Genomic DNA, 25,000 nt, shown 5'->3' with positions numbered 1-25,000 from the left:
AGTTTCTTGTTTATACTGTTAAGTTGCCATCGAAGAGCTGATTTCTTTTTATTATCATTGCAGCCGCTGTTTACTCTTACTTGGATATATCTTTTAGTTACAAAGTTCCCAACACTACCCTGGTCGTTTTAACAACTGAATCTCCCCGGGGACGTAAATCGGTCACTAATCGGTCGGTATACACACAAGAAAATATCAAAACAAAATTCATGTTCTCTGCTCTTCATTTTATTGCATTTTGTCTCTTTACTACAACCTTATGTTCGCTGTATATCGCACACAAGCAACACGCCTGTTGTTTGCCTTGTTTATAAGATCTGCTGTGATCCTGTACATTCCCTGAAATAAAACATACAAAGAGAATGGTAAAGAGGTCTGCATCACGTTCCGCGAAATACTGCAATCTGATTGGTAAAGGACTATATGCATCCCCCTTACTAGTCACAGATAATTAAATGCCAATTTCAGTTCCGAGTGGCTTACGACAAAAGAATTACAACATTTCAATCTCAATTACAAAGGATAAAGAAGACAAAATCTGGGTAGCAAGGGGGTGCCTGCCCTACCTTGTAAACGATTTAATTATTAGCTTAGCACCTGGTACCTCTAAGGACTATAGTTGAGTGCCAGTTTTTGTCTACATTCTGAAATAATTTTATGTGCGTGGAAACGAAAGTAGTAAATTGCTTCTTTTTCTAACTCTTGGGCTTCATTATTACCCTTTCATTTCACAACCTAGTATTTGCGACTTAGGGTACTAAAAATTCGCTTTGTATCCTCTCTCGCTCACCGCTTTAGTTCTGTTAGAATATCGGAGATTACTCATTATTCACGAGATTCCCAACTTACAAACAACAATGAAAAACCAGGTGAACTTACGCGCGAGAACATGATACACTCACACACAAAAATAACGGGTTATCTTCCCACGTGAAAAGATCGCCGTTGTTATGGTTACATAAAAAATCGCGCCTTTTGAAATGATTTGGTACTTCATTGGTGTTTATATAATAAACAGAATATTCCATGGCCGCTTGAAGATACGAAATTTCTCTTCTCGCGTTGAAAAATATTTTTCAAAATTCAAAGAGAAATTTCGTATTTACGCGTGGTCATGTAATATCCTCTATTTATAAATATAACACGATAGTCACTAGTGCTTTTTCTGTGTGCTGATTGGCTAGCTCGGAGGTGATTAGCCAAGTACTATTCACCTCCACCTCTGCGGATAATTATTAAACAATAAGAGTCTACCCAGAACCTTTTACATCTGAAAAAATTGTAACTGCCAAATAACTTTGTCAATTTCACACTAGCATGAAACACAACATGAAAATAGCACTTGACATAAAATATCACTCATATCAAATTTAGTGTAATGACATAATCAGTCACGTGACCAAAAATAGCGTTGGAACTCAGAGCGTAAACGGACATCTATCAATTTGAAAATAATCGATGTAGTCAGAAAGATATTAGTATGACGTATATAAAAATGGCCATGAACGGTTTAAAATTAGCGGTGCTATACACAAGACTAGAAATCCGAGTATGTGGAGGACTAAGTCGAAAGTCATTTCTTCTCGAGTTTATGGGGCATTGCAACATAAATTTGCATGTGCAGAAATGTTTACTTGGAGTAGTACCTTCGATAATATTAGCGAGTTTACTTAACAAGACGGCTGATGTGGTGGGACGGCAAATTGTCCATGTGTAATTAATGTGAGGGCCAAGTTTTCATGACTCTAGATTGTAACATTCCTACCGCTGGAGGTTTACAGGTTGTAACGGATTAGAGAACACCAGTTTTAGTCAAAAATCGCCCAAAAGTGTGAAGGTACTAAGATGTCATGCTGGTCACCCAACGATATTTCACCGTCCTCTTTCCTCAGCAGTCCTGCTGCGCAAGCTCACTAATGTTACCATGGGAACGGTATCGATTACGTCGCCAGGGGCCCGTTTCTCGAAAGTCCCGGTAAGTTGTCGGGCCCGATAAGTAATTTTGGTGACAAATTTTTCACAACAGAAGTCAATTTTTGTTAGCCGTGAATACTAAATTTTAAATTCTTATTATTCTATGAAAACATTGGCGAAGTACTATGTCTGTAATCGTTCTGTAATCGGCGAAAAAACATTTAAAAATATACTTAACGGGCCCGGTAAGTTACCGGGATATTCGAGAGTAGAAAACAAAGCTATTAAAACCTATTCACAATTCTTGTCAATTAAAAAAAGAGACTATTATCAAGCACAATTTTTTTGGAAGAAAAAGAAAAACAAAAAACAAATCTCATCAAGTAACAATAGTATTCTTATTCGTATTATGATCATATGATCTATAATGGTCCTTAAATAATGGTAATGGTAATGCATTTATATACCGTATTTTCTATTCATATATATATTCAAATGCGGTTTTACATCAGCATATGTCCATTAGCGACCTCATCCTACCCACCCAACCCATGAAATCATGAAACAGTACAAAGACCAGACCAACACACCAGGAACTCCATGCCCTACCATTTTCATTTGCAGATGTCATTACAAAGGCAGCACTTTCTCCTCAGTTATTTAAAGACCATGAGTGTTGGTCCGGCCACGTCCTCCCGCACGGTAGTCCGATGCTCAATCAACTGAGCTAACCGGTCGGTTAGTTAATTAATAATAATAGTTAAATATCAGTTAATTACTAGTTAATAATAACAATAATAATAATAATAATTATAATAATAATAATAATAACGTTTATATACTTATATAGCGCTATATCCAGTGAACTGCCCTACAATTGTACTACTTACTGCTTTGTAACCAGGGGCCCGTTTCTCGAAAGTCCCGGTAACTTATCGGGCCCGATAAGTGTCTTTGGTGATAAATGTTTCTTAAAAGAAGTCAATTTTTGTTAGTTTTGAAAACTAAATTTTAAAATCTTACAATTCCATGAAAACATTGGCCAAGTACCATGTCTGTAATCACTGTGTAATCGGCGAAAAAACACTTAAAAATATACTTAACGGGCCCGGTAAGTTACCGTGACTTTCGAGAAACAGGCTCCAGGGTCGAAAACTGATTTCAAGAAGTCGAAAACTGTAAGGCGATGAAATTATCTTTCTCGTGATAGCCCATTCTCCTTAACCTATTCTAACAAAACGTAGCTTCAAAACTACTACCCACAAAGACATAACTTACATTTTGTAAAGGAAGTCTCGGCACATTGATACGGAGTCCTCTCAGCGTGTATTCCTTGGCCCGCTTGCGAAGCGGACATCTTCCCCCTGTCACTGAGCGTATGAACTGGCCACATCCAATGTTTTGGGTGCTTGGAGAAAGCAAAATATATGCAACGTTCACGTTCAGTTAAATTTATTTATTGGTTTTAGGCAAAATTCATAGAATTTGTTAATCTGTTAAAATACAAAATGGTTCGAAATAAGACGCTTATTTTCTTCTCACCCGGTACTGAACGCTCTAAAGGTACTTGTATAATATAATGCAGAGGCCAAATTCCTTGTTGTCGTTAAAATGTTTGCTTGTCGATCCAAAAGGCAGATTTGTTGTTGTAAAAATCAAGCTAGGCAATAAAGAACTATTACTAGCTTCCATTTATTATTATTTTTTTTTCAATTTAGAAAAGCGAAACTTTGAGAAAAGGGTTATTGCACAGTTGAAACTTGAGAATGGCGAGACTACCTCAGAGATGAAGCAAATCAACAAAGAAATTAAACTATTTACGACAACCTACTTGAAACAAAATGATCAAGTTTTCAGTCCACAGATTTTCAACGCTTCAACTCTTTTGTTGAGAACATAGACATGCCAAAATGGTCCCAGTTGAAGAATCAAAGTCGCTTGAATCCGATCTGACACTAACTGTGATAATCAATGCTTTGTAATCCTTTCAAAACAACAAATCCTCTGGGGAGGACGGTTTTTCCAAATAATTTTATAAAACATTTTTAATTGGCATACATCTCCTTAATTCATATAATAAAGCTTTTGTCAGGAGTGGTGTTATTTGCCTGAAACCGGAAGACGACATCTGCCTAATCGAGCTGTCTAACTGGCGACCGCTAACCCTCTTAAACGTTCACTTCTACAAAATCTTCGCAAAAGAATTTAATCAAAACTGTCTTCACTTATACACTCGGACCAAACAGGATTCAACTTTGAAATGACATTTTCGAATATATGTCAAAAACCGCCAGGCATCCGGGGGAGGGGGGGGGGGGGTGGGCTTGAAATAGGGTTTTGATTTGTGTTTTATTATTACTTATACTATATATTGTGAGTATTGTAAAGTAATGTTAGTAGTGTTCAGTATTGAAAATATCGTGGCATGTAAAGGCAAATAAAAACACTTTTAAAAAAAAGCTTTATCCACAAGTGTATTTAAGGACGGTGCTCCCTAATACCGAAGTATTTTGTGCGGTTTATGACTATGTGGGGTAAGTAGACCTTAGCAAGTGCTATTGGAATCCAAAAAGAAAATTGGGGGTAACCTCGCATTTTTCAGAGATAACTAAACAATAGTATCTCTAAAAAGCGCCAAAATATAAAGCAATGTACGGGATTTTTTCCTAAGCTTAATTATCTCTGAAAAATGCATGGTTACCCCCAATTTTCTTTTGAGATACCAAAAGCATTTGGTAAGTTCTGCTTGCTCCGTATAGTTTTAAACCGCGCAAAAATATTCCTGTGTTAGTAGGCACCACACATAGGAAACCCGAGTATCTGCGCAGAACGTTTGCGCAGTAACAATAGTAGGCACCGTCCTTAACTTAACTTAACTTCGCTCCAATTATTAGACAATGGGTATCCATTCTTTATAATAATGTTGAAAGTGGTGTGATGAATGCGGGGTTTTATGACTAATTATTTTAAAGTCACTCGAGGCGCGCGTTAAGAGTGCCCCCCGAGTCCTCTTTTGTTCGTGCTGGGGATGAATGCGAATTCTAATTATAATGAAGAAAAATAAAAGCGAATGGGAAAAAAACAAGTTCCAGTCTCCTGGCCTTTACTTTTCGATTGTGTAGCAATTTTCTTCATGCGACCGACAGTATCTGAACGCCTGAAACAGGCTATTCGCATTAGAGAATATTACATGGTCTTGTTAAGTTTTTTTTTTTTTTTTTGGCAAGTTTGTGACTTTCACGCTGGTGAAGCAATATCTGTGAATTCCTTACCAAAATCCACCGCAATTCACTTTTCTAAAGCGGGACCCCTGTTTTCTCTCCAATGTAAGTTGGAGTCTGTAGTTCGTTCCAGTATCAGCTGTTACTCTAAACCTTCCATTAATCGTTATCGTTCCTCCACTCCTGAGCGGTACGGTCTTTGGCCGGACCGATAAGGAACTAAACCTCGCAGTTCCACCTATTAAAGAATACGTAAAGTAAACGAGGCTTGTTATTATCTAAAAGCAAGTTGCTTATAATCGTAAGAATTATGCTTCCGTCAATTTGAGGTTAACATTTCTCTACAACAAGAGCGATGTCCCAGAGCTTTTCTTTAAAAGGTTGATGGCCAATCAAGCGGCGGATTAATTTCAACTTGGAAGGACACAGTGTCAAAGAGATAATAATTCTTACAGCTAGTATTTAACATACATATTAAATAGACAAAAAAAAGTGACAAAGAAATAATGGATGGGAAGGAAAGATTGTTAATGGGCTTTTAAAATGAAACCTAAATTACAGAACAGGCGACTTTCACGATGACGTTATTTCAATACAACTACCAAAATAATCTCCGTTTTTCCTTTCTTTAGTTAGTTAAATTTTTGCGATCTCAGTGGGGTTTAGATAACATAATCCTTAATTTTCAAGAGAAAACAACAAACGGAAGGATTCTAGTAGTTAGTAAATGACGCCATCTTGAAAATTGCCTATTTAAGGTGGGGGTAAACATGAATTTGAATGGAATTTTAAGTGATTCAAAGAAGGGATTTGTAACACCGACAGTTGCCCCCAACGCAAGAGCACACCAGGTTGGTAGGGACTTTTTGGGTGTCCATATATCAAAATTTTGCTTCAATGTCTAATATTTAAACTACATCAAATCCTAACTATTTCTTATTTCCCCAAAATTTACTACTCTTTTGAGAAAAACTATCTCCTCCCAAATATCCCTAAAAATCACCAAAAAATTTACAAAAACCCCAAAACATTGGTTTGGGTATGAGTAGAGGGTTTTTGTACTGCTTGAAACCCCAACGAGGTATTTCCATTAAACCGATTTTAAGCGGCGTGAAAACGGCTTTCAGTTTTACCCCCGCCTTGAGAACTTTAAAACAAAATCTTTAATTGATCCTGCACAAGCATTACATGTGTGACATGGAAAAACAAAAGATTCTTTCGATACGCAGCACAAGTAAAAACGATCTTAACTACAAACATCTCGATAGGTTTCAAGGCATTTGTATGATGGAGTTAGTGGGTGGGAAGCAGCGTGTAAAATTAGCGAAATTAACAATAAAAGTTGATGTTGGTCATTACTGTGAGGATTGAACCGCGAAAAAGCGCAAAGGTGGATTCCCTCTTTCTTCGTCTTTTAATTTCCCTTTTTTGCTTTCTTTTTCTCTAACCCTCTGTCATTAATTTTCATCCCTATCCGTAATTTGATTGTTTTTTAAAATTACTCAACATTTAAAGAAGAAAGGAATTCGGTGGAGGTAAAAAAAATTGCCGAAAGAGGCGTCTGCTTTGACAGGCTAAAAAATTAGTTATATTTAAAATAAATATTTAGCTTCATGTTTCCCAGGGTATATAAACATTTAAGATTAAGCGAAAAAGAAGAGTCTAATAAAAATCTTACCACAATTTTCCCATTTTGCATCAGCTGCGAAAGCCAAAACCACAAGAACGAAGATCTGCATGAAAGTCATGGTGGGTGTCTTGATTTCCAACGAAAGACAGAATCATTTACTTGGTTTAGATATTATATAGCGTTGTCAGGAAACTTATCTAAACAGTTGAACAAACAGCTGTCAAGTGCTAATGCCAGCTGAAATATATGAAACAATAAAGCCTTTCGTTCCAAACAATACCTGAAACACCTATTTAATAATAAAAACGCCTATTGACAAAGCACAAGATTACCTTTGCAATCACACCTTTGGGTTCCCCTTTAATGAAACGCAAACATCAGTCTGACACAATTTTTATCCAAAAAGGCTGTTTACTTTGTGACCGTTTTACACTTGAGGTGCGATAAAAATATATTTTCTTGACATCATCAGACCTTTAAGACACTGTTCAATTCAGGAAAAATATACTGAATGAAATAATATTTCTTTAAGCAGTATTTCAAAGGGATTTATTTTTTTACAGTTAGGCTGCCAGTGACGCTCTGACGAAGGACAAACTAAATAAATAAATAAATACTTTATTTATACCGCAAAGGTAGATCAGTTGAATTTAACGAAAAAACAGCTGGTATGAACCAATATGTGCAGATAATAAAATATGTCAAAATTAAGGCCCGTTTAAACGGTTTCAACATTTCCTTCAACATGCGTTCAACACAGTTGTTGAACCAGATGTCGGGGGCGTTTGAACAGGTTGTTCAACATTGTTGAAAGCGTAAAGAATGTTGAAGGCTTGTTGAAAGTGTGTTGAATCAAATTAAATTGGTTAAACTTTCATTCAACATCGCTTCAACATTTCTTTAATTTGTTCTTAACGTTGAATAGCGTTGAAACCATTTGAACACTCCGTTCATCCAACATTTGCCCAACATCCGTTCACCTTTCGTTGAACGAATGCTGGGCAATTGTTGAAACCCTTTAAACGGGCCTTTAGAAACGATGTAGTTAACAAAACAGTGGAAGACTACTATTAACAATAATTAAAAAGGTGATAAAAATAAACAATCTACAATCTGCATTTATGCTTTAATATGTCCTGCTCAAGCAAATGCTGAAATGTTTTTGCCTTAACAGTTCCTAAATTTAGGCCTTTAGCCCGTAGTTTTTTGAGTAAATCGTTCCATTCATTTCCCACTGTGAAATGTAGACTGGCCAATAGTGGTTTTTGTTTAGGAAGGTGAATTTCTTGTGTATCTCTTAAGGTCCTACCCCGGCGCTCAGATCTCAGGGACATATAAATTTTGAAGTTGCTTAGGACAACGCTTGTTTTTAACAATTTTAAACACTAGCGGAAGACGCATTTTGCAATTGAAGCTTTGTTAATTGTTTTTGCGCTCACTTCCAACATAAAGTCTTCAGGGAAATAATTCTTTATGAGTTAAATGCAATAATAGACAATGGATTAATTTTAAAATTTACGCAGGCAAGAAATAATCCCTAACACTTGTCTTCAAATAAGAACACACGGTTTCAAGTTTGAAATCACAGGTTTCGGATGATCTACGTCCATCTACAGTTTCGAATGCAAATAGAACCGCTAGTCGGTGTGATATAAATACCACGTGTAAATAATAATAATAATAATAATAATAATAATAATAATAATAATAATAATAATAATAACAATCGAAATGAATTGTGAATAGGTTTTTTAATAGCTCTTTTTTATATACTTTTAACTTGTAAATAGCAATTTGTGTGGAATATTTTAATAAAGAATTATTATTATTATTATTATTTTATAATAATAATAATAATAATAATAATAATAATAACTAAATAACAACATGGGATTGAAAAAATGAAATTAAAATGAAAGTGATAGATTGACATGATTGTCTCGTTTGTTTAACAAGGGTTTTTCCCACCTAACGTGTAAAGCGACCTTAATTTTGAGTTCGTAGGACGTGGAGGCGGTGTCAACAATTGCTACACGTGTTCGTGAACATCTAACAACTGATAAGAATTCGTATATCTTTCAGCACGTCAATGGGTCCGAAACATGCAAAACTTTGTAATCAGAAGATTTTTGGCATCTTAAACGGAAACTGTCTCAATTTTACGAAAATGCTTTTTGGTATTTTTATATGTGTAAAAATGTTTAACATATCGGGTTATTTTTTAAAGCCTCATGCATTTTGAAAAAATCAAATGCCCATAATTTTGAAATCCGACGACAGACTTTGAAATCCCATAATAATGTCCATAATTTTGAAATCCGACGACAGATTTTTGCATCAAATGAGCATCAGCCCACTCAAGTGTCATAGCTCCAAGTTTCAGGAAAATCGTGAACGTACAACTCGCTGCATTAAATTCTGGTTCCATCTACTCACAAAATGCCATGCTTATTTTTCTATGTTAGCTGACGCACAATTACTAGCGGAAGACTCAAAGTTTTATGCCACTCGAAGCTTTCTTGAAAGAAACTTGGTAAGAGGGAGCCTATTGCAAACACAGTCCGCATTACAAGAAAGAGACTTTTATGTTGCAAAACGACTTAAATTAAATATCTTATATTCATCCGAATTATTGTCCCTTTATTTTTCAAAACAACCTTACCATTACGTGCATTGATTTTCTCTAAAGGTCTGGCGACAAATCCCAGCGGCTAAGAAAATGAAGTTGGCTCCCTGTGGTCATCGCTTTGCGCAATTAATTTTATACGGAACGGAGACTAGAGTCGAAACCTGTGTTTATTGTCATGAAAAGAGAGTGACATGTTAAGTATTGACTCTCCCTAAGAACTTCATGGTCAATTTTCATCTAGAAATAGATTTCGTTGATAACACTTCCATCACCTTCTTTTGCCAAGTAGGTAACAAATAACAGATATACTTAGCCAAGCCTAAAAGCGGAGCTCCAACATAACTGTTTAAATGGCATTTCTGCTTATAGTTTCCGTATGAACATATTAACCTTATAAAAATCCTCATCCTTTCTGGACTTACATATATTTTTAGAGAATATGCAGCAAACTTTTTAGCAACAATAACAATCATAGTGATAATTGTTTTACAGGAGAGCAAGGAATCCCCTCAAATCAAAAATAACCATTTCAATCGATCTGACATTGGCCGAATTCACACTAGAGACGAGTAACCCGTCTCGAACGGGTTTCTCGTCTGAGACGAGTTTCCCGTCTAAGTGTGAAATCGGAAAATTTGGTATAATTTTTTTTAACCTGTGGATATTCTTTGCCGTTACTCGTTTTCTCGTTACTCGTCACTGCGTTACACTGTTTAGTAACACCCGTCAGAGTTTATGCCAACGATACAGTGTTGCGAGGCGTTTGCTTGACATCTTATGTTCTCAAATGAAGTAAAAAGAGCCGAGATTAGAAAATAAAACTCCAAGGGAAATAATGAATGTGGACCGTAGAACTGAGCTCAGAAGACTGTTCTGCAGTTAGCAATATTATTAAGCTTAAGTTAAATGACGTGTCAACACTGCAAGAAAAACTATAAAACAACAAACCAGCAAAGTTTTGTCAACAAAATCAAATGAATACTCGCCTCTTTGGAGAACAACCAATCCTTTTATTCCATTACTGAGTTTCTCGTTCGTTTTATAACGTTTAGTGAGCGAAAAGGTTCACTTTAAGAGAAAAAATATAACGTTTCGTCGCGCCGGATCGGAGTAAAACTGAGATTTGAATTCACTTCAAGATTTCCAACGCATTCCGATAACCTATAACCTTGACAGTGGTGAGAGATGGGCGCTGCGGGACCTAGTCAAACTGGTAGAATTTTCAGGATTCCTTCCGCTCACAAACAGAGAAAACAAATTAGAGAAGTACTTTTAAGCTTTTTGTGCTGGCTCTTTTAAGGTGGCCCAAACCTATGCAGTCTAATAGTCCAACCTCTGAACAGATTACTGAGCTGGCTGATGTGGTGTGGGATTTGCGGACCCGGACGACAACGACTAAGAGGAGACTCTGTTAGGCAAACTGAAAGAACCCCGTATGGCTGAAGAGGCTCTCCAAAAGGAAATTAAATACGCATGGAGAAATTCAGGCACCAGCGAGGCATACATCGTTTTGCCTCTCTAAAAGATTTATCTGCTGGTACTTTCCCTCAGCTTTTAAAATCCCAGCAAAAAAACACTGACATCTCGGCCTTGTTGTAACAAGGCTACATAAAGAACGAAACACTTCGGAAACTAACGCTGAAGGGGCTACTTGCCATAATCCGAGAAGCTTACTGTTGTCACCATTTCCGCCTGGAAAAAATGCTGCTGGTGTCTTAAACATCGGTCCCCAAACTGATCAAGCCCACAAGGATTTGTGTCCCGATCGCCCCGTCAAGACTTCCCAAGCGTTACAGTCTTCTTGACGTTTCTGAAGCCGGAGCAGCTAGCCAAAGGTGGACGTTTGTTATGCATAATTTATTTTGTGAGCAAACTCGTCCCTACTCCTGACGAGCGTGCTATTTCTGAAGTTGGACTCACTAAGCTATTAGTGTCATATGGGCCCAGAAAGCCCAAAGTAGAGAATATTGCCTTATCCCGATGGGTGATTGGCAACACCCGCATATTTTTACTTTATTACAATTAGGTAAGCTGCCATCTCCTCAAGATGTGCCGCATTACATGGGGTACACGATTAAAACAATGAAGTTGAGTGGTAGGTTTACCTGGGCAATCGCATGGGAAATGTGTGCAGCCGCAACGTAAATGGCAAAGCACGTGTATAGTCCGACCCCTACCACAACCACCCAGGCAATTCCAAGGGCACTACCCCTAACCCCTCCCTCCCCGTTGGGGCCCCAATGACTACCCATTCCTTTCCCTTGAACATTTATGTTTGGCTGGCCGAATTAAGCAATGATGAGGATGGCAGGTTTCTCACCGATGGCATAATACTGTCTTTATCGTGGATTTAAAACATGTTAAACTAATAGATTTAGGTCTCATCTGAAATAGGGTAGGGTACAGGCCCATGCGGTTGTATTTTTAACCAAATTTGGTGCTTTAGGAGTCACAACATCGGGTCACAGCTTTTGCAATAGGTATGATTTAGTTCCCTTAAAAACAATTGAGTGTTTCAATGCTCAAACTCTCCATAAGGAGCAACAAAAATATGCCTGTCCACAAAAGGTTTGGCTGATAACATCAAAAATTGATTGCATGTGACTGTCACATAGCGTAGGAATTCGTTACTTTTACTTGGGTATATTTTTTACAAATTTCCCAACAGTACCCTGGCCATTTTAATATGTGTGTATCCCCGAGGACCAAAATCGGTTACAAGTCGATTTGATGTACAGACAAGAAAGTAACAAAGTAGAATTCAAGTTGCCTGCTCGCCATTTTATTGCATTTTGTCTCTTTACGACAAGTCTCTTTTTAACTCTTTATTTCCACTTCTGCTTTCACACAAGCAACACGTCTGTTGTTTGCCTTGTTTATAAGATCTGCTGTAATCCTGTATCTTCCCTGAAATAAAACAAACAAAGAGAATGGTAAAGAGGTCTGCATAACGTTCCATAGATAATAAAATGCCAATTTTATTTCCGAGTGGCTAACGACAAAAGAATTCCGACTGTACATTTCAAAAGATAAAGAAGACAAAATCTGCGTAGGAAGGGGGTGCCTGCCCTACTTTGTAAACGATTAAATTCTTGGCTTAGCACCTGGTACCACTAAGGGCTATAGGTAAGTGTCAGTGAGTGTATATCCTGAACAAATTTTATGTGCATGAGAACGAAACTACCTGTTAGAATGAGGCTAGTGTGTACTCCTAGTTTTCGGACTTCATTGTTACCCTTTCATTTTACATTCATTTCACATATTCTTGTTTAATTTGCGACGCTTTAGAGTACTAAAATTTCGCTATGTACCCTATCTCGCTCATTCTCTTCTTTTCAGGTAATATTGGTGATTACTCGTTCGTTATCCACGCGATCTCCTTTTCATAATGCTGCACAGGACCTACAGTTAGTGTCAACCGAATTGAGTAACTTATAAACATATCTTTTCTTTCTTAGGTGTAAAAGTCATTTAACTAAAAAAAGCAACTCAAGATTGGGCAACTGACAATAAAAATAACCAACCGTAATCAACAGCCTTAAAACTAATTCAACGAAGCGACGAGTGCAATAAATTTTCGCTCTTTTGTCGAAAATGAGAAAAACCGTCTCGTGTAATAATAACAATGATGATAATAATAATAATAATAATAATAATAATAATAATAATAATAATAATAATAATAATAATAATTATAATTATTATTATTATTATTATTATTATTATTATAATTATAATAAATAATAATGATAATGATAATGATAATAGACCCAGACCCTGATGTCATAGTATAGTATAATAGTTTTACGCTTGTTTTAGTATTTCCTTTTTTATATATAAATTTTAGGGCTGTATTAATCTTTGGGGAAGGGGGAGGGGGGAAGCTTGTAGGACATCAACTTTTTTAGAGTTAAATTCGCGTAGAGCAACATAGGTTACGCTTTGCGCCCCATGTGGCTAATTTTATATGCATTCAAACGTCGTACACTGCGCAAAATAATAATAATAATAATAATAATAATAATAATAATAATAGTAATAATAATAATGACGTTTATATACTTCTATAGCGCTTTATCCAGTGAACTGCACCCATAGCGCTTTACAATTGTACAAAATACTGCTATATAATCAGGATAAAAAATGGCTTCAGGAAATCAAAAATTGTAAGGCAATGGGATTATGTTAATTACTCGATCTTTCTCGTGATAGCCCATTCTCCTTTACCTATACTAGCAAAACTTAATTTTAAAACTATTACAGTCGAACCTGTATTAAGCGGTCACCCTCGGGGAATGGTTAAGTGACTGCTTAATACAGGTTGCACAGAATACATCACTTACTTGGTTAAGAAAGTTCGACGATAGTATGACAAAGGAGACATGAGGAGGGCATGGTATTGAAAAGGACTAGTAAAACATTAACGCCACGATTGTGCAGCTCATTAGAAGCTCAATTGCCTGGCACGCTATTTGTTACCATATTTAAGTGGTTTCCTTTTACAAGGTGACCGTTTAAAAACGGGTCAAGACAATAGAAACAGCTCGCTGGGACTAAGTATAGGGTAACCGCGACCGCTTACTAGAGGTGACCGTTTAATACAGGTCAGAATTACAGTAAATAAGGGAAGTAATTTTCGGGAATTTGACAACTGACCGCTTAATAGAGGGTGACCGCTTAATACGGTGCCGCTTAATACAGGTTCGACTGTACATACAAAGACATAACTTACACTCTTGATGACGGAAGGAATATTGATATCCGGCAGAGTGATAGAACGTTGTTTCACGATGTATTCCTTGGGTTTAAGAGGACACTTTTCCCCTTCAAGTAAGCCTATCAGCTGGTCACATTCAATCTCGTGGGTGCTTGGAGAAAGAAAAATATATGTAACGTTCAGATTCAGTTAATTTATAAGTTGGTTTTAGGCATAATTCATAGAACTTGTTAATTTGCCACAATATTGATCATACAAAAAAAAAATGGTTCGAAACAGACGCTTTTTGAGCGTTTACTCGCGCAATGTTGGGATTAGGTATTCCTGTTAGAATTAGTGGTAGGGTTCAAATTCTTTTTGGCCATTTTTCAAGTTGGTGTGAGCCTCAAAATGAAAGTGAGGCATCGTCCAAAGTTTTTATTGCGAAAATTAGTTTTCATTCAAATGTAAACAAAAGTAATTTTCACATGAAAAGCTTTGCAGTCAGGTTCAAAGGAATTCGGAAATGGCCTATCATACAGAGTCATAACGGCGAAACACTGATCATCTAGCACTGTGATAGCCCTGTGCACAAGCTCGCAAGTTGGCAAACATACTATGATTACGTCACAGGATTGAATTAGAATATATGCAGAGTTTTGATGTCGATGACAAGGCCGGTTTTTCTAACTGTGGCTTTCTTCTGAGTAAAAAGGACTGATTAGTGGATCTCTGTCATACCGCCAATTGAATCATTATACCTGCGTGCTCGGCGTAAAAACTGACCATCATTTTTCGCATGGGTGCTTGTCGAAACTGGGGAGCGGGAAAAAACATTGAATGTTACACTCAGTCTACGTCACGCATGACCAGTATTTTCCGAGAATGAAATGAACATTCGAATGCCTTTTTGTAATGTCCGGCGGTTGAACACTTCTCTGGAAATCGTTCTGAAAAAGATGTATTAACAGAAAAAAAAAAGATTCAAAAATACTTGGGAAACAATTGTTATTCTTCAAATCCTAATGCTGCAATGCAAAGAAAAATTCATGGCTTTAAACTGTCAATGCCAGCGGTACATGCTGTATTTATAACCTAATTATTTGTCTAGTTTTTTTTTGTTTTTGTTTTTTGTTTTTTGTTTTTTTTTTTTGTTTCAATGTTTTGTCTTGTACTGTGTCAGGGCTCCATTTAAACTAGCTCTGCTAAATTGGATGCCCCTGGATAAAAATTGAATTAAAAAAAAATAGGGAAATTTCTACGGGAACTCTGGAATCTCGATGGCGATGTTAAAAATTCAAAAATACTGGTCACGGGTGACGAGGATTGACCGTAAGTAGGAACCTCTTCCTTGGAACCAGATCTAAAAGTTCATACCAAAATGTGTGGATATTACATTTGCATTTGAGTTTTAATTTGCGGTCTTAGCAAGTGTTTCCCGATATCTATGGAACATTATTTGGAAATAAATGTGAAATCCTCAATTCGTACTGTATCCTGTTGGAGAAGAGCTCGAGCGTCCCGAAGAAATTTCGATGAGTGCGACTTCTAATGAAGAGTAAAACAAAGATGAAAGGGAAAAAAAAAGTTCCAGTCTTCTGGCCTTTATTTTTCGATTGTCTTGCAATTTTCTTCGCGCAACCGACAGTATCTGAACGCCTGCAGCAGGCTATTCGTATTACAGAATATTGGCCTTGTTACGTTATATTACAAGAGTGTAACTTTCACACTGGCGAAGCAATATTTGTACATTCCTTACCAAAATCCTAAGCAAGGCAAAGTTACCCAGAACCACACTTTTTTCTGCAATTTAAGATGGACTCTGTATTTCGTTCCGGCGTCGCCTCTTACGCTAAAACCTCCACTAATCGTCAAGCTTGCTCCTTTCCTGAGTGGAACGGGAACTGGCGAGATTTGTATGCTGCGGATCTTTACAGGGGAGCTTCCATCTATTAAAGAATACGTAAAGTAAATGTGGCTTGTTATTATCTAATAGCAAGTTGCTTATAATCGTAAGAATTATGCTTCCGTTAACTAGAGCTTTTCTTGAAAAGGCTGATGGCCGATCAAGCGGCGGATTCATTTTAATTTTGGAAGAACACATTGTCAAACAGACTCGCGAGAATAATTCTTACAGCTAACATAAACATACATATTTAATAGATCAAAAAAGTGAGAAAGAAATCGTGGGTGGGAAGGAAAGATGGTTAATGGACTTCCAAGATGAAATCTAAACAAGAGCCAAAGTTGCTTTTTGCTCGGGCAAATTGTGTAAGATGTAAGTACAAAAGGAATGCCGTGTGTTGTTATAGCCACGAATTAAAAGTGCAAGAAAAGAGAAATACAAAATTTCAATTCAGCATCTTTTATTAAAAAACAAAACATTCTCTCGATACACAGCAACGCCAACTTGGACAAGAAAAAAAACAAATTTAAACTGCAATCGTCTCTATCGATTTCAAGGTATTTTGTATTATTGTGCTGGTTGGAATAATATGTTTAGAATTCACATTTATGGTGATGATTTCCTCGGAGTTGTATGTTCGATGAAAATAGTGGGTAGGTAGCAGTGTCAGCAATTTGCAAAATTAACTATAAAAGTTAAAAGTTGATGTTGGTCGCTACTGTGAGGATTGAACCGGCAAAAAACGCAAAGGTGGATTCCCTCTTTATTCGTCTTTTGACTTTTTCACTTTCTTTTTCTCTTTTCCTTAGTGATTAATTTGTTACCATAATTTTCAATTTGAAAAGAAGAAAAGAAAGAAAGAAAGTAATATATAGTGGGGGTAAAAATAAATTTTTCTGAGAGAACAGACGCCTTTACTGGTTTTTGTCCAGCCGAAAAAGCCGTCTGCTTTGGCAGGCCAAAAAAATAGTACTTAAAAAGATATATTTAGCTTCTTATTTTCCAGGCTACTGTACAGCCCTTGAAATGATCCCGACCCCGAAAAGATCTCCAACCCTGAAATGATCCCCAAATTGACCCCTAAATGATCCCGACCATAAAATGATCCCCACTTTTCTTCTTGTCGACCCCGAAATCATCTCCAAAGGATAATGGAATGGTGATTAGAGGCTGGTTTCCATATGATCGCGGATCGCAGATTGATCGCAGATCGTAATAAGGTCTGCGATCGTCTGCGATCATATGGAAACTACTTCTGCGATCGTCTGCGATCCTGCGATCGCGATCGCAGACGATCGCAGAAGATAGAACCATGTTCTATCTAAAGGCTGGTTTCCATATGATCGCAGACGATCGCAGACCTTATTGCGATCTGCGATCCGCGATCATATGGAAACCAGTCTTAAACATGGGACTGTGGATTGCTCAATAATTAGGGCAAGTAAAGACATGATCATCTCGGGGGCTGTACAGTACAACTATAAAAGACTTAGAGAAAGTGAGGAATCTCATAAAGCTCTTACCACAATTTTCCCATTTCAGAGCATCAGCTGCAAAAGACAAAACCACAAGAGCGAAGATCTGCGTGAGAGTCATGGCGGGTGCCTTGATTTCCAACGAAAGGTAGAGTCATTTGCCTGCAACTAGATGTTATATAGCGTTGTTAGCAAACTTATCTAAACAGTTGAACAAAGAGCAGTCATAAGCTAATACCAGCTGAAACATATGAAACAATGAAGCCTTTTGCTGCATAGAAAACCTGAAAAACCTTTTAAATAAATTGCCACCATTAACAAAACACCAGATTCCCTTTGCAATCACACCTTTGGGTTCCCTTTAATGGAACGCAAACATCAGTCTGACACAATTTTTATTCAAAAGGGGCTGTTTACAATGTGAGCGTTTTACACTTGAGGTGTGATAGAAATATATTTTCTTGAGGTCATCAGACCTTTAAGACACTGTTCAATTCAGGACAAATACTGAAGGAAATAACATTTATCTAAGCAGTATTTCAAAGGTGTTTTTTTTTTTTTTTTTTTTTTGCAGTTGGGCTGCCAGTGAGGCTCAGACGAGGGACAAACCTATTTTGCAACTGAGGCGTTGTCAGTTGTTTTTGCATTCATTTCCAATGTAAATTCCATGAGACTAACCTAAAAGGTTTCCTTCGTCCAATTTTACAAAGAAATAGTGCTTTATAAGTTTAATTGCAATAATGGACTAGGAATTAATTTTTGTATTAAATATTTCAAAAAAAAAATTAAATACACTTCGTTGCATCACACTTAAAACTATATTTAATTAAAAATACTACGTAATTCAACTTCAACTATACAAAAACTAAAACGGTTTCTGATTCTTTGCCCTTTCCGTTGTGTCAGATGTTTCCAAGTTTTTATATTTTCATATTTTAAGCTCTTAAGGTGGCCAAACCTATGCTTTTATTGGCGCAATGGTAACATTTTTTGAATAGCGATTTTTCGTAAGAAAGATTTAACCGATCTCTTTGACTTTTGGCATCTTAAATGGAAACTGTTTGAATTTTACGAAAATGTTTTTTTGGTATTTCTGTACGTGTAAAACTGTTTGAGATATCAGGTTATTTTTTAAACCTCATTTTTCATAAACAAATGCCCACAATTTCGAAACCCGACGACAGAGATCATAGCTCTAAGTTTCAGGAAAATCGTGACCTTAAAATTCGCTGCACAACTTGAAATTCTGGTTGCATTTACTCACAAAATGCTATGCTTATTTTTGTTATTTTGCTGACGCACAATTACTGGAAGATTCAACGCTTTATGCCACCCAAAGCTTTCTAATATGCTTCATAACGAATCGAATGAAATATCTTAAATTAATCCGACTTTTATCCGATTTTTTGTGCCTTTATTTTTCAAAACAACCTTGACTATTACATACGTTGGTGGTCTTTAAAGGTTTGGCGACAAATCCAAGCAGCTAAACAAATGAAGTTGGCTTGCTGTGGTCACCGCTTTGTGCAGTTAATTTTACATTATAGAAACTAGAGTCGAGACGTGAGTCAACTGTCATGAAAGGTGAGTAATGTGTGAGTTTAAGAGCGACTCTCTCTAAGAACCTCGTGTTCAATTTTCATGTAGAAATAGATTTCGTTGATAACTCTTCCATCATCTCCTCTTGGCAAGTAGGTAACAGATATGAAATACGATCGGAAAATTTTAACTTTTTTAAAATTTTCTGATTTGAACTTTTCACGCCTCGGGCTGACTGATCGTGACTCAAACGCCAGTAGACAGATCGTGGATTTTGCAAGAATTGCAATTGTTAGTTTTGGAGAATACAGATCATTCAAGACCCCCTAATTTGCTAGTTATAAACGATGACCCTTCTCGTTAATAATATGACTAATTGCAATCATACGTCATTAAAATTACTGTAAAAAAGTTAGAGCATGGTTTATAATCACAGAAAATTGTAGCTCGATAGCATTTATTGTTATTATCACACAAGAGACTCAGAAGTTGTACACTGAGAACAATTTTACAAACGACGGAATAATTCTAGTTCTCAGTCCACGAGGAAATCGGTGATTCGCAAATGCATCTTCATACTACGAAGTACGGCTTTCATTTGCTTGGACACGTTCTAACGTTAGAAACGCATTTTCAAACCACTATGAGCACTAAGATCGTCATGCTAGAATTCAAACTCAAGGCGGTTTAATTGGCACCTTCTCCTCAGTCGCATCACAGGATGTTGATTATGTTGTTGCACATAAAAAGACTTGTTCTGTTTTGACAACTCAAACTCTTAAACAAAGGTTGGGTAACGTCAAGCATTCATCGTTTGTTTACTTCCCGTGCTCTCGTCGATCGCCTCGATTATAGTCGCCGAATTTTCTGGAATCTAATGTTGAACTGTGTTTAAATCTAGTAAACAGCGAAAATTTACGTTTATAAAAACACCAACAAACAAGTGGCCCTCTCCTAACAATACAAGATGAAATTAAAATAAAATATAATAAACTAAGAATAACAATACAATATGCAATAATATTACAATATACAATTTGACCAAAAATTAACTAAAAATTAGAAACCAGACTAAACATGCAAGTAACTAGTTTACAAACAGAAATACTATTTGTGAAGCGTTTTACCTGTGTTGTGGCCAACACAAGGAATAAAATCCCAAATTTGAGTTTGTAAGTGATACTAAAACAGCTTGCAGGGCGATAAATTTTATTTTTTAAAAATAGATTCATCGACGATCTGGAACAATCCACAGTAAAGTATCGCTCAGTGCGTACAGTGTAGCTTTTATTTGAATGGCTACACTATGATTTCGTCAACGGACACAAATCTCACAACCACCTTAATTAGCGGCCTAGTGTTTTCAATCTTCAATCACTTAAAAAGTGAAATCAGAGGATTCTGTCATCATATTAATAACACATAACATTTTCAACAATAAATTGGTTAGTTTCCACCATTCAAGGAAAAGTTCAGTTTTATCACATACCTTCCGTTCAGCCCTTCTTAATGGTCAGTTTTTACTGGCCAATAACTTGCTGAAGCTGGTAATATAGTGGACCCTTTGAACCCCTTATTTAAGCCGCACGCACCAACAGACCTGCTATAGCCGTTAACTTTCCACCCCACAAAAATGGAATAAATTAGCTTATTTTCTTCTCTTTGTCCAACACCTAAACTAATGCAGTCGATTTTGGTAAGCGTTGCTAAAATTTCAACAAATGATGCCATCTGAATTGTTTAGATAACTGAAACCTGTTGGGCATGTCTTGCTGTTGGGCTTGTCTTTCTCCGCACTTGTTCTTTTACGTCTGCGTGCGAATTTTTTGTATTAATGTTTGTCTCATGAATGATGCTTAGAAATACGAATAATCTGCTTGGACAAGCCAAGTTAGGGTTCTCCCTCATTTATACCGAACATATCTAAAATTCATATTAGCGAGCGCGACTTGCGCAGACGATCATCTCGTCAAGCAACCATTCCTGAAAGCCAAGCATCTTTATCTAAAGCTAAGCGACCATCTCTATTCGTCGAAATCTTATGTAAGCATTTGTTAGGTCAACACCGAAATTACAGTCTTTTACAGTCTTCTGCGACAAGGTTCTCTTTTTTTAATCGCGACAAAATTATGCAGTCCACTGAGTTAATCTCTTTATTTCGAATCTGTCAGGTAAGCCTAAGTTCCGTGACCCTCCCTATGAAATGATAGTGTAATAAATCCTAATGGTTAACCGGTTTCTTTAGGCCTGTTTTAGGCGATCACCTTTTGCTGACCCTTGCGAGAAAATTGACTTTAGTGACGGGATGCATGTTTGGTTGCCGAAGCGGGATCACATGGATACAGTAAAAAATACTGGAGGAAAGCGGTGTGTAACCTCTCAGTCTCTTGCGGAAGGTATTGAAATCTATAGCGGCATGTTATACGTCCAAGCACGACGCTTACCGTACATAATCAAAAACGTTCCACGGCGCTTATGAACATTAAATGTTTCGTCTTTCGTGTATCTTTTCTTGTTAAGTGCTTGTCAGTTACATTTTTTGAAAACCATAAATACTATTTCTCGTTCAGACAAAAAGAAAAAAAAAACAAGAAAAAGTTTAAAATGTCGATATCACTGTCTCGGTTTGTTGTGAAGCTAAACAATTCTTATCTCTGGTTGGGACCATCTGGCCTTGGTTGAATTACACTCGTAAACATGTTTTCAGCACACTATAAAGTAAGGCGTGATTTCAGTGATACTTGTAGAGTAGATGTAGACGGAAGTCAGCCAAGCGTGGTCATTGCACACGTGCTGAACAAGAATGCTGTATCATGATAGACTCGAAACAATAGAAAACTCCCAAAGCACAAACTCAACCAAAACGCTAAAAATCTTCAATGTTTACTCAATTAGTTTGGGCTAATAGAGAAGATAATGTCATAGTTTTTCAATGACCATGAAGTTCAGAATCCGGGTAGTTAGTTAATCAATTGTGGCCCTGAAAAAATTTGAAGGAAAAAAAACTACGAATTTTTAAGAAAACGCTTATTTTGTGAGGACTCTTAAAGGCTGACAAACGTCAACAAATAGCTAAAACTATAATCTCTATATGTTTGCATTGCTCGAAGGATACCCAAAAACATGGATAAAACGTATTGTTTTGTTGATCTATATCAGCAGCATCCTCCAGACAAAAACAAATGGCAAAGCAAAAGCCACACGACAGTACATCTTGCTGTTCACTTTGGGGTATTTCCATCTGAAACCCATCTGCAATTCATCATATTTGTATTCACGATGTCCACTGACCTCGTCTTAACTAAAACTAGCTGGGCGCATCCGATGTCGCAAAAAACGGTGTATCTGCTGTAAGCTCTAAAACTCTGTTGCATATATTTTTGGGCGCTGGCAAATGAACTGAATCATTTTGAAGGAAATCCGTCCAGCCTATGCCAGAAATATTACGTCTTCCTGCTCAGCTACTATCCAGGCAAACAAACTGGTCACAGGGTTGCAAAAAATGTTGTAAACAACTTTCAAGGGAGATAAAATAAACCACTTGCCGTAATTTGCTGGTACATGAACAAATACATTGCGATATTTTCCTCTCTTTATGCAAAGCAGTGTAAATAGCACTGCAAAATGATTCCTTCATCATGCCGTCGGGTGTCCTTGGAGTAATTGCTCCGCAGTGGACAGCCATCGGCCCTCACAGGCAGCCCTACATTCCCTATTTCTTCTTCGAGATATCAAGACGCGTCTTCTTGGATCGGTTGACCGCGTTTCTGCTTCTGAAAATTCTTTTGCTTATTCTATAGCCTCGTCCACTGCCTTACAACATGTGTTTGTGTGTTTGCTATAAATTGGACAAGAGAACTTTTACCATCTCTATTCTATGCAACTGCTAAGCAAAAAAGCTCTAAGCGTGACGTTATGGAATTTGCTTGAACAAATTGTCAATTATAAACACTAAGCCGATCTGCTATGCCTTTGCTTGATTTCCCGCTTCTCCTCCTGGATTGAGTCTTCCTTTTCTTTGAAGCGATAGCACCTTCAGTTTTAGGAACACCATCGGTGAGATCTGGATGGCCTGAGAAGTGTTAACTTTCGTTGTCTTCTTTTGTTATGTAATGTTTAAAAAACTAGCAGGTGTGTTTAATCGGGTTAAAAACCACGAGGTGGAGGCGAGTGGTTTAAGAACCGATAAAACACGTGCTGCGAGTTTTTTTAATCATTACATAACACGCTTTTCCAGAAATGTTTTTAAACCGCTTCAAAAACATTTCTGGAAAAGCAAGTGTCAATAGAGTTCATAACAATTATACTTTTGTGAACGTTGGAAATTAGCATACGAGAAAAACACCGCATACTAGTGAAGAGTGTTTTATCAGCTGATTTAATAGGGTTTTGAAGTACCGGTATATGCCGGCTGTAGTAGGAATCATGACTGTCACTGAAGTTTACCTTAATGCCAAAGTTATCTTCCAAATACTTTCTAACCTGAAACCATCGAGTTCTCTTGGCCCGTGTGACGGCAATATTAAAATGATACTGGTTTAAATCTTCCCAATTTTCTGCATCGTTGTTGTGATGTCTCTTGATGCATCCAACCTATTGTACAACTCAAACGTCAAAACTTTGACGTGAGGCCTGTATAACAACTGCAGAAAAACTTTCTATTGTTGGACACTTCTCAACTTCAGCGTGACTGTATGTCATCAGGTACGTAATATCGTTGTCTCGCAAGTTGAAAGGACTTTATTCCAATGTTCAATTCTTATAGTGCGGAGTGCGAGGAACCAAGTATACCGGTCTAATATGTCTATCGCGCGACAAAACGAGCCGCCTTTGGTGACGAGAGTGCTGCAAAACTAAGTTATGAAAAGGAGTTTGAAAGCTTATAACATATTCTTCACTTTTAATAAACGATTCACTATCACAAAAAATTGGAATGTAAAGCCTTCACAAATACAAAAGCGGACATATGTTGTAGTTAAACCGATAATGAGCCAAAAAAATGAACACGCTCTACTTTAATTATGAATCCTTTATCTGTTACTTGCGAAACAAGGTGAATTTTTACCTGTAAATAAATGATTTTCCTACAGCAAAACCCTTTTCGCTGCACTGTAAAAGGTCTATCACTATTTCATGTTGAAATACAATGTAATTTTCTTTTTGTCTTTAAAAGTCAACTTGAGACACAATGCGAGTCAAGAACACCTTCCGCGATGATAGTAAAATAAACTACTTTCCCTCTCCTTCCCAGGTAATGCTGAATATCGAACGACCTGCACACCACGATTAGCTCAGATTAGGCCATATATCTTTACAACATTGCTTGGAGGAGGGAAGGGCGGACAGGGTATAACCCAAAAGCGTGGATTAACGTACTGTTACGGGGGGAGTTTATTTGTCGAGCTTGTCAAACGGTTTTAACAAGCGTCCGAACAAGTTTGACCTGCATTGAAGGGATTTTGTCTTCGGTGATGATTTCCTCCGACTTCAATCTTTGATGAAGAAGTGGGTGGTAGTAGTGCAAAATTAACAATAGAACGTTGAAAGTTGATGTTGGTCTGTCGACTTGCTAATCTTCCTGCCAACATGGACATGGCAGCCTTGTAGACAGCGTCCCTAAAGGGTTCCCATATTTTGCTGGCATGAAGACTTGGGGGACCTGAGAGAGAATCCTTCAGCGCACACGCAAATTCCTCCACTTTGCCTTGGTTGCATGTCATACTGGTGTCGATGCGAGGTCTGCCCACTTTCCGCGAGCGTTTCTTTGTTCGCAGTTTTACCATGTTTCACACCAACGAGTGGTCAGTGTTACAATCAGCACTCTGCTAGCTGCGTGTGAGCTTGATGCTGGGTAGACGGGAACATCTGGTAAGAATCAGGTCAAGCTGATGCCAGTGCTTTGATCGGGGGGTGTCTCCAGGAGACTTTGTGTTTAGGCTTTGTATTAAAGGTGTTGCTGACACAGATGCCATGATGGCAGAAAACCTCCA

At 37.3% G+C, this 25,000-nt stretch overlaps 2 protein-coding genes across 2 annotated transcripts; both read right to left on the bottom strand.

Moving 5' to 3' along the window:
• Positions 1-206: 206 nt before the first annotated feature.
• Positions 207-6,927, bottom strand: LOC146489914 (uncharacterized). Its single transcript, XM_085119668.1, has 4 exons — positions 6,814-6,927; positions 5,187-5,373; positions 3,193-3,322; positions 207-339 (listed from the first exon to the last, which is right to left on the bottom strand). The coding sequence occupies exons 1-4, from the start codon at positions 6,881-6,883 to the stop codon at positions 250-252; spliced, it is 477 nt and encodes a 158-aa protein (XP_084975794.1). The 5' UTR covers positions 6,884-6,927; the 3' UTR covers positions 207-249.
• A 5,232-nt stretch (positions 6,928-12,159) lies between these two features.
• On the bottom strand, positions 12,160-17,738 carry LOC146489913 (ganglioside GM2 activator-like). The gene is made up of 4 exons (XM_085119571.1): positions 17,520-17,738; positions 15,850-16,039; positions 14,127-14,262; positions 12,160-12,301 (listed from the first exon to the last, which is right to left on the bottom strand). The coding sequence occupies exons 1-4, from the start codon at positions 17,590-17,592 to the stop codon at positions 12,212-12,214; spliced, it is 489 nt and encodes a 162-aa protein (XP_084975697.1). The 5' UTR covers positions 17,593-17,738; the 3' UTR covers positions 12,160-12,211.
• Between the last annotated feature and the right edge of the window lie 7,262 nt (positions 17,739-25,000).

This window comes from Pavona decussata, unplaced genomic scaffold (genome assembly GCF_977016875.1).
Source record: "Pavona decussata unplaced genomic scaffold, jaPavDecu1.1 SCAFFOLD_2, whole genome shotgun sequence".
In the NCBI taxonomy this organism is placed as follows: Eukaryota; Metazoa; Cnidaria; class Anthozoa; order Scleractinia; family Agariciidae; genus Pavona; species Pavona decussata.
Note: the sequence above shows the minus strand (reverse complement) of the source record. Positions and strands in the feature narration are given on the sequence as shown.

What these genes read in the sequence shown, in the direction of transcription:
- LOC146489914 (XM_085119668.1), bottom strand. Translation starts at nt 6,883, where the DNA reads ATGACTTTCATGCAGATCTTCGTTCTTGTGGTTTTGGCTTTCGCAGCT. An exon ending in GTGAATTGCGGTGGATTTTG is followed by an intron (nt 3,323 to 5,186) that starts GTAAGGAATTCA and finishes GCTTTCTCCAAG; the next exon opens with CACCCAAAACATTGGATGTG. An exon ending in CGAGACTTCCTTTACAAAAT is followed by an intron (nt 340 to 3,192) that starts GTAAGTTATGTC and finishes GTTTTATTTCAG; the next exon opens with GGAATGTACAGGATCACAGC.
- LOC146489913 (XM_085119571.1), bottom strand. Translation starts at nt 17,592, where the DNA reads ATGACTCTCACGCAGATCTTCGCTCTTGTGGTTTTGTCTTTTGCAGCT. An exon ending in TTGCCTTGCTTAGGATTTTG is followed by an intron (nt 14,263 to 15,849) that starts GTAAGGAATGTA and finishes TCTTTCTCCAAG; the next exon opens with CACCCACGAGATTGAATGTG. An exon ending in TTCCTTCCGTCATCAAGAGT is followed by an intron (nt 12,302 to 14,126) that starts GTAAGTTATGTC and finishes GTTTTATTTCAG; the next exon opens with GGAAGATACAGGATTACAGC.